The 9628-nt window shown below is 38.8% G+C and overlaps 1 protein-coding gene across 1 annotated transcript in view; it reads left to right on the top strand.

Annotated features, from left to right (window-relative positions):
• The first annotated feature begins 264 nt into the window (after window positions 1-264).
• LOC117403153 (spermatogenesis-associated protein 7-like) overlaps window positions 265-9628 on the top strand; it is a 105021-nt gene continuing 95657 nt past the window's right edge. The window contains exons 1-2 of the mRNA XM_034005165.2: window positions 265-488; window positions 1202-1276. Coding sequence (XP_033861056.1) covers window positions 434-488; window positions 1202-1276 — 130 coding nt within the window. The 5' untranslated portion in view covers window positions 265-433. The remainder of the gene's footprint in view (window positions 489-1201; window positions 1277-9628) is intronic.

The following is a 9628-nucleotide window of genomic DNA, read 5'->3' as shown; positions in this document are numbered from 1 at the left end:
AACATAGTTATCCAAGCTGATTAAAAAATCAGGCCCCAGATGGATCCGCCACACATACGTGTTCAGTGAAAGCTGTACAATTCATACGCTCATGGTATGCTTAGTATGTGCTTGTATTTTCACAGCACTTTCTGCTAAAATGTGATTGATAGACCATAACTTCAAAAGAGTCAATCATAAACATACACACTCACACACACTCCACTACTGTTGGTTGCTGTGTATTCTGTGCACCTAGCAACCATTTGTTGAGAGAGCAGCAGGCATGCAAGCTTCCACCCACAGTGAAAACCGAATGGAGATTTCTGTTTAACACAGGTCCCAATCTTCAGCATCTGCTCTTACTGGTAGATTCAGCTGTAAATCTTACTTAAAGGATTGAACTGCTAAGCACATTTGTAAACAGCACAGGGGAGAGATTGTTGCTGTTCTAATGAAAGAATTTCCTGAATGTGAATTGAATATCAAAATGCTAGCATCTCAGAAGGGTAAGATAAGTATTTTCTGCATTCCTTTTTGTATATTATTTTTGACTATATATTTCTAATTAGTAATAATAATAATAATAATAATAATAATAATAATAATAATAATAATAATAATAATAATAATAATATACCCAACATTAACATTAAACATCAGTATCTCAAGTAAGTTCTTATTAAGTTATCTTGGACATTTTTGTACAAAACACAACCTTTCAAGTTTTGCCAGTAGGCTGACTGCAAGATACCAAAGTCTGTACTCCAATTGGGTTCTCAAGCAGTAGAATTTCAAATCATATCAGACTGACATATAATATACATTAGAAATGATACAGTATGTATTGATTTTTTAGTTGGATGATTTAAAAATAAAATATTTTTTACCCCTTTTTAATGCTTAAAAAGTTAGACAGGGTCCTGATTGGCTCACCTGGTAAATGCATGGCAGAGTGGTGTGCAGGTTGAGTCATACAGTCAGGGGAATGCAGGTTTGCATCCTGTCTGTGCAAGCCACCATTCTTCAGTAGCGCTCCTTCGCTGGCACAGTTTAGAGAGGCAAAAACCTCAGGGACATTCTCCTTTATAGTTGACCCTACTGGGTAGGCCGCTGGTGAGCTCAAGTGAAAAATGTGTGTGTGTGGGTGGGGGGGGGGGGGGGGGGGGGGTAGTTGGGCAATCTAATAAATGTTCTTTTAATTTTCTTTTTGGTATTTTAGACCCTCAGTCAGCTATGATTCCTAAGTATTCCATGATGGGGCCATTTAAAGGACACATGAGCTCTAAAAGCAGCCGTGAGTATTGCATTTTCTGATGGGTTTAACTAAATAGCAAATGAGAAAGACTTGTAAGTCAATTTATGCCAACAATGTACAGTCACTGTTCAAAATCCCCAGAACACTCCCCTTGTGATAACATCTTAGGCTGATTGCCAGATGCCAAAGTGGTGTATATTTCCTTACATTTTCTTGGATATCTCTTGCATCTCACCATCAGTTGATGGAGTTGGTAACCTGCAGTGTGCGTCAATTCTAGCACATCCCACAGATGCTTGATAGGATTTATGTTCACTTACTGTTCTATCAACTATAATCAATGGATTTTGGCATTAGTCTGGTTTTTAATCTGTCTTCATGTAATAATATAAAAAAAATGTTAGACTTTATTGAAAAAGACTTCTAGTCAAAATATGTATCACTGAATGTATTGTATTTATTTTCGTATTTATACATTCAGCACTTGAGTGTAATTATGTACAGCTACTGTATACAAACTATTGATTTTAAAATTAAAATGTTGACAAAATTAATTAATGAATATGTTTCCTAAGCAACGGTTTCCCTGGCTACAATGTTTAAAAATCAGTTAACTAGCTTCACCTCATCTTGATGGAACAGTAACTTCCAGCAGCATACAATATCACTATATATCATAGTTTGGATTTTCTTTAAAAACAAATGTAATAGTGTTTTCTTGCATTAGTCCACAGAATATTCTGTATTCTCAGTTTAGCTACAGTGTTTATTTCCTTGTATGATACCTCAGTCCACATTAGCTGTAAAACACAAGCACAGCCCAACTGAAAAGTGACATGATTTTGATAAAATATTATTCATTCATAAATGTATTTGACTGTTTGGAGGGATTGCTGCTGTATACATCCACTTGGTGAAAGCAAACAGGTTTCTGTAAGTGTTCCCATAATCTGTGACGGTACAGTATAGTTTTAAACATAATATTGCAATTCAGTTGAGTTAACCAGAGCAAATTATTGTATTGAGAATCAAGTCTTGGTAAATGGTTAGTTTAATTTGCATAATTATTTAATCCCAAAATAAATGTATTATCAAAAGTGAGTATTATATCAAGAACCTTACATTCACTAATACAAAATTAGTTAGTTTGCTGGACTAAAAAATGTATAGTTTTGCAGCATACTTAACATTGTTACTATAAAGCCCAAACAGGAACTCTAAAATGAAACCATCAGTACACTAGCTGTGACTTGTATTTAACTTGTATTTGTGTGCAGCTGCCTGCGACCACACGAATGGGTAAGTTGCCTATGATTCTGAGAAAAGCAACGCAACTAAAATAATATAACCCTGTAGTTTAAATGGTTTCCGCTAATAATTAATTAAGATTGAACAATAAATTGACTAATTTTGTAGCCTTTCATGCCTTTTACTTTAGCTACAGATATCTGGGTTTGAATGCAGCTCAGAGTGAAATTAGTTTTATAGTCTCAATCTACCCCACATCTCAGAACCACAATACAATTCCACACAACTGACAGTCTTCCTTTGAAGCAAAGGACTGAATGGCAAGTGTTCAGGTGCAAAGAGCTGTGAGAGCAAGTAACAAGTATCATTGTGCTTCACTTTCATGAGCACTGAAATGGGTTAATGCAATAACTGGATTAATACGTACATTTGAATAATGAAGCATTAAAGCACTCCAGGCGATGGGTTACATGATATAACCACACAATTAAGGCGTTACAAGGCATAATGCGATGCGGGGTGTCTTTAACTCTTAAGTGTGCAGTTATATCATGTCAACCCATCCCCTGGAGTGCCTTAATGCTATTATAAAACAGTTATAAAATGATTAGATTTATTTTACTTTTTGAATGAACACAGCAAATTAATAAAAAAAAAAATATATATATATATATATATATATATATATATATATATATATATATATATATATATATATATATATATATAATAACAGTCAACATCACTACGCAAGCTATTTTAAAAGCTATTTTACTATTTCATTAATGGACATACATATTTAAACATCGTAAATTACATAAATACATCTGATAAAACTTTAATTAACTTTAATTATAGATCAGTGATTTTTGGAATAAATGTTCACTTGAGCACTGCCAGATATTGTGCAGTTTGAAAAAGCATGCTCTGAATGAACTGTATTGACTGCTGTACTGCCAGAAGGGGCACTGCTGCAGGAGAAAGCAATGGCATTAGTGTGAGAAGACTTGCCTTGTGCCTTTAGATTTGTGTTTAGCTTCTCCAGCTCTGTTGGTGTTATTGGGGGATAGTGTGTTGTTTTGTCTTTTCTACTTTGTCTTAGTTTTTTAATTACTGCTATGAATAAGTTTTAGCATTGTTAAATGCTCCGTCCTTTGTTAAATTAATTCAAAAAGCGACTGGAACACAGACTTAGAAATCTTCACATGCTGTACTTCTCTCCATCTTTATTCCTTATGGAACCATACCATTCCCCGTGGAGACTGTTCAACTCATCCTTAGAAAGTAAATGAAAGTTAAGAGTTCTACCTTTTTCTTGGAGCCAGTTTTGTAGAATATTCACAGCCCATTTAGAAGCCTTTATTGTGTTTTATTCATTTTGGTAAAGTTCTGTTTCTGTTCAGTTCTGTTCCGCTGTTTGACTGTGCCGTTTTTCTTTTAAAGACATTTTCATTATTGACTTTGTCCAGTTCAGGAAATTCATCTTCATAATATTCTTCAACAGTTTTTCCATTAAGAAGATAACAATTGTAATTCTGGGTCTGACATTTTTTTTTATAAGTTAGTGGTTACTTGCATATATTAAACATTATATAATTAGGACAGGTAAGTGGCAGAGGAATTTGAATCAAATGCGATGTGTCTGTTGAAAGGTTGTATGGGATTAATTTATGGCTGATAGAATGCAGCTAACCAATCAGAGAGCAGGATTTTTCCAAGCAGATTTATAATGGAATTTCAGGTATGTCTGTGTGGTGCACCCGTTTGAATACCAGTGTGTATACAATGGGACAGTTTTCATAGTAGAGTGCTTTCTCTGTATTTCACAGTTCAGTAATTCACAGTTATGGTATGCTGTAAACTGTGTTACACTTTACTGTGTAAGGACCCTTCACCAACTGACTGCCCCTCATATTCCACTATTTTTAATGTGTGAGTTAGATAGTGAAATAATTAGGGAGAATTGTATTTGAATTCAAGTAGCCAAAAAACATCTGTGCATCTGCCACACCCAAGCGGATGCAATTCTATTTTCTGGAGCATGGCATTATAGTTCAAGGGCAGTGTAAAATTTATTTAAATGAACTCCTCCAACAAAGGATTCCTGGTACCTTTTATATATGTTGCTACTCCCCAATTAGCACCAGTTACCTAACTAGGGAATGGCCACACCTGTGATTGCTGGCAACCTTACATTCAACCACACACACAGACACACACACTCAGGGCTGGATTAAGTTTAATGGAGGCCTGGTGCTGTTATCGTTTTGGGGGCCCCTCTTTGCATATTAATTTGCTTCCCTTTAATATTTTACTACCACCATGCTCGATTAATTCAGTCTTAGCTGATCCATATTTTACCTGATTCAATGTTTGAATTAGTGCCAGTTTTGAAAATGAGCATTGACCACAGCGTTAGTCACTGGCAGTTTCAAATACAAAATGGGAAGTACAAACTGCAGACTTTTGTCGTAAAAGCAAGTTATCTGGAAATGTGTTGTCCTTATCGCTTACGAATATGTATGTGTATAATAGGTTTGTAGTTAATAAATATGCAGTCAAAAAATGTTCAGCAAATAATACAAGGATAGTTCACAGCGATTTCTTATGTAATGTTGTTTTTTTTATTATTTGTTTAACGCTATAGCTTATCAGTTTTTGTTGTTGTTTTTGTTGTTGTTTTGTTTTAGTTTTTTGGGGGTTCAAATGAGGCAGGCTGTGTTTAAAGACAACCTAAAAACTTCTTGGAAACCTGGTTTAAGAAAGCTGTACGATATCAGTAAGTCGCGCAAGGCTAAATTGGAACTCAGACACAAACATACTGCCTCTGGTATTTTAATATGCGTTAATGTATTTGCATTTGGAACAAGAATTTCTCAGTCTAAAAGGAAACTACACAGAAACACACACAATGGTTCTTAATGGTTAGGTTTATCAATCAATCAATCAATCAATCTTTATTTTATATAGCGCCTTTCCACCATCACAAAGCGCTTTACAAGATACAGTAACAACAAGAAAATCCATAATACTTTAAATACAGAGAAATGCATAATACATGCTATACAGGGGAAAAAAAACAAACACAAAAATTGCATTATACATTAAATACAGTGGAAAGTGCATAATACATGAAATAGTAGCAGCAACACAGCAGCTAATAGGAGATATCAGGCTTAAAGAGCATGGAAATCAAGAGAGAACAGGTGGGTCTTGAGAGTTGATTTAATCAAGCGACGGTGGGAGCATCACGCACCAAAGCTGGGAGAGAGTTCTAAAGAGTCGGAGCCATGAAGCTAAACAAGCGTTCTCCAAGTGTGGTGCATTTTGCTTGGGGATAACAAGCCGGCCAGAGTCAGAGGACCTCAGCTTGCGGGCAGGGACATAGAGGGTCAGCAGGTTGATGAGGTACTCAGGACCTGTGTGATCAAGGGCATTGTAGGCGAGCAGGAGAGTTTTGAAAATAATCCTGAACTTTACAGGTAGCCAGTGCAGCTGGACAAGACGGGGGGTGATGTGATCACATTTTTTACATCTGGTAAGGATCTTGGCAGCAGCATTCTGGACAAGCTGCAGTTGGTTTATGGTGCGTGCCAGGAGACCACCATATAGAGAGTTGCAGTAATCGAGTCGAGACAAATGCATGACAAAGTATCTCCGCATCTGGGAGGGAGAGGTAGGGACGGTCTTTGGAGATGTTTTGAAGATGGTAGAAGGAAGATTTGACCACGGAGGAGATGTGGGCATCAAAGGAGAGGTTGCTGTCAAGAAGTACACCAAGGTTTTGTACTGTGGGGGAAGGCAGCAGCAGACATTTTCCAAGGTTCAGGGCAGCTATATTTTGATTCTTAAGTTGAGTTTTAGATCCTACTAGAAGGAGTTCAGATTTGATAGTGTTCAGCTGAAGAAAACTGGCAAACATCCAGGCCTCAATGTCGTGAATACAAGCCGAGAGCCGGACCATGGTAGAGGGGCTACCAGGGTCAAGTTTTAAGTAGAGCTGGGTGTTGTCAGCATAGGAGTGAAACATGAGGCTGTGTTGGAGGATGAGGTGACCCAAGGGAAGCATGTAGATATTGAAGAGAAGGGGCCCAAGAACAGATCCTTGGGGGACACCACTAGTGACTGGGTTTGCAACACCACTGCGTCCAGCATAGAAAACAGACTGCATGTGTCCGGATAGGTAAAAGGACATCCAGGAGAGAGGTTCCAGAGATTCCAGCATACTTCTGAAGGCGATCAAGAAGAATGCCATTATCTATGGTGTCAAAAGCAGCTGTTAGGTCAAGGAGGACAAGCACAGAGGGAGCACCAGCATCAGCATTGCAGGAGATCATTCACAATCCGGAGCAGAGCAGTTTCAGTACTGTGAAGCGGCCGGAAACCATACTGTAGAGATTCAAGCAGATTGTTGTCCGTGAGGTGTTTCATCAGCTGACTGGCTACAGCCCTTTCGAGAGTTTTGAGAGAAAAGGAAGACTGGAGATGGGACAGGAATTAGATAAGTCAGCCGGGTCATGGGAGGGTTTTTTGAGTACCAGCGTAACTCAGGCAAGCTTAAGGGCATCAGGAACCGAGCCAGAATCCAGGGACAGGTTGAGAGTGTGCATAATGGAAGGAGCAAGATCGGAAGCAGAGAGACGCACAAGGTTAGTCGGCCAGGGGTCCAGGGGGCATGTGGCAGTAGTTGATTTCAACAGTAAGCCGGAAATATCAGCAATGGAGAGAGACGAGAAGGAGGAGAGGGCAGGAGGGGCAACCGGAGGAGCGTCAAGGTGGTCAAGTAGTAGACTAGGTTTATGGTGGGCGAGAGTAGAATAGATGTTGTCGATTTTGTTCCGAAAGAAAGGAGAAATCATGACAGGTAAGAGAGGAGGATAAACAGGAGATGGATCTATCGGTGGCAGGATGTAGGATTTGGTCAATGGTGTTAAAGAGAACATTTGGTTTACCATGTCCCATAGTTATGATTTCAGAGAAGTATTTCACCCTGGCCGTGGCAAGCACATGCCTGTAGCTTGGAAGATGGTCAGTCCAGATGACCTCCACTTGTGCTCGAGCTTGCGGCAGGTAGATTTAAACAGTCGAAGTTCGAGGGTATACCATGAGCATTTTCAATCTTTCTTGGTGGTTTTGGTTGTAAGCGGGGCAACAGTGTCAATAATATGAGTAAGGGTGGCGTTGTAGAGGGTCACTGCATCATCAACTGAGGATGGGAGAGTACCAGTTAGAGGGGATGAGACACATTCTGAGAGTTTAATAGGATTCAGCAGATTCTTGGGACAGAAGGAGACAACAGTATCAGTAGCGGAGGAAGGAGCAAGGAGATTAATATTAGCAGTAATTAAGAAATGGTCAGAGAGACGGAGAGATTGGAGACATCAAGGCCCCAGATCCAGGGTGTGTCCTCGGGTGTGAGTGGGCACATTGACAAATTGAGAAAGTCCAAGACAGTCCAGAAGTGTGTTGAAGTCGGTCACTAGGGGGGAGAAAGGCAATTTATACTATCCTGTCAGCCTGGAGTCATATATGTAACACTAAGTTTGCATCAACCTCACAATTCAACACACCCCAAACACAGTTTTGAAAATGTAATTCCTTATTTTAAAGCTTTTTAATTAAGTGCAGGCTGCTTACCTAAGCAAGCAACGATTCTAACAAATAAACTACACACTAGATATACATTAACAATAAACTACAGTACAATCCACTTACCTATTTCAACGCAGATTCAAACAGCAACACGAATTCCAGCCAGGGGAAGAAGCAGAATCCACACGTGTTTGCAGATTATGCTCTCAAAACTAATTAAGTGCAGGGTTGTAGCTCTCAATATGTATGCAGGACACCACAGAACTCACACACACACCCCCTAGTTAGAGGACAATAGAAAGCTAATCGCCGTTTACTTTACACTAAGTTTGTATCCACATCACAATTCAACATGCCCCAAACACAGTTTGGATAACTTAATTCCTTTTTTTTTAAAGTTTTTTTTTAATTAAGTGCAGGCTGCTTACCTAAGCAAGCAACGATTCTAACAAATCAACTACAATCCACTTACCTATTTCAATGCAGATTCAAACAGCAAAACAGTTTAGGGTTATGTATTGGGTTTGAGGTTAGGTTTTAGGGCAGGGGTTGCTTAAGGTTAGGGTTGGGGTTGGGTTAGGGACAGGGAGCCTTGATTTCGTAGAGTTGCCAACCTCTGGAAGTGGAAAATGCCCTAGAATCATCTGATGCCCTCAGGGCACTTTCTAGAGGATATTCCTTTACGCTGCGTCCGATCCACACAGTCACATGCTACTTATTCATTTTTTAGACATTGTATTATAAATTATATATACTGTATATATATATTTTGTGGCCCCTCAGAATCTGAGGCCCTGGGCTGCAGCCCCTAAAGCCCCCGCGTTAATCTGGCCCTGCACACTAGATATACATTAAGGGCTTTCGCCCTGCCACTATGACAAATATACATTGATACAATTTACATAATTTCAACATGATTATAAACTATTAATCATGGTATATATGGTTTAAAAGCTTTTGGTAAACCTTGAAAGTGTCTCAGTATTACAAATGCCTGCTGGTAGCTTGTTCTTACTGTAAACCATAATTATACTAAAATTATTTTGAACAGGTGGCTGAGTGAGTTTCAATTGGCTAAATCCCCATGGCCAATATATAATCCAGATAATAATGAAATGAGGCTTGATAAGTCAAGAGCTGTCAGGCCATGAATTAGTTTAAGTATTTGTAAAACCCAACGTAAACTTCTTCTTGGCTCCAAGGGCCAGTAGCTTACAGCTGGTAGATGATGAAATGTTTGTGACCACACTGAATGCAACTGAAGCAGAAAAGTATAGAATTGGTCAGCAGTCTGTCTAACATCGCCCAGTCATGCTGACTGTTATAATAGCTTATTCCTGCATACTCCTGAGAGTTCAGGTTCAGTTTTCTAGTGTATATTTGGTCTCCATTTGTGTATAGTAATTATGTGTAGTGGGTGTGGCGGGAAAACGGTTCTCCAGCACATAACCAGGTCAAAACTACATCAAGGGTGTACAGATTCAGTCCTCAAAGTCTGGAGTCCTCAGAGTTTTATAGGTATGTGAGGAGATGCCTTGTGGGTGACGTCAG

Source organism: Acipenser ruthenus, chromosome 5 (genome assembly GCF_902713425.1).
Source record: "Acipenser ruthenus chromosome 5, fAciRut3.2 maternal haplotype, whole genome shotgun sequence".
Taxonomy (NCBI): domain Eukaryota; kingdom Metazoa; phylum Chordata; class Actinopteri; order Acipenseriformes; family Acipenseridae; genus Acipenser; species Acipenser ruthenus.
Note: the sequence above shows the minus strand (reverse complement) of the source record. Positions and strands in the feature narration are given on the sequence as shown.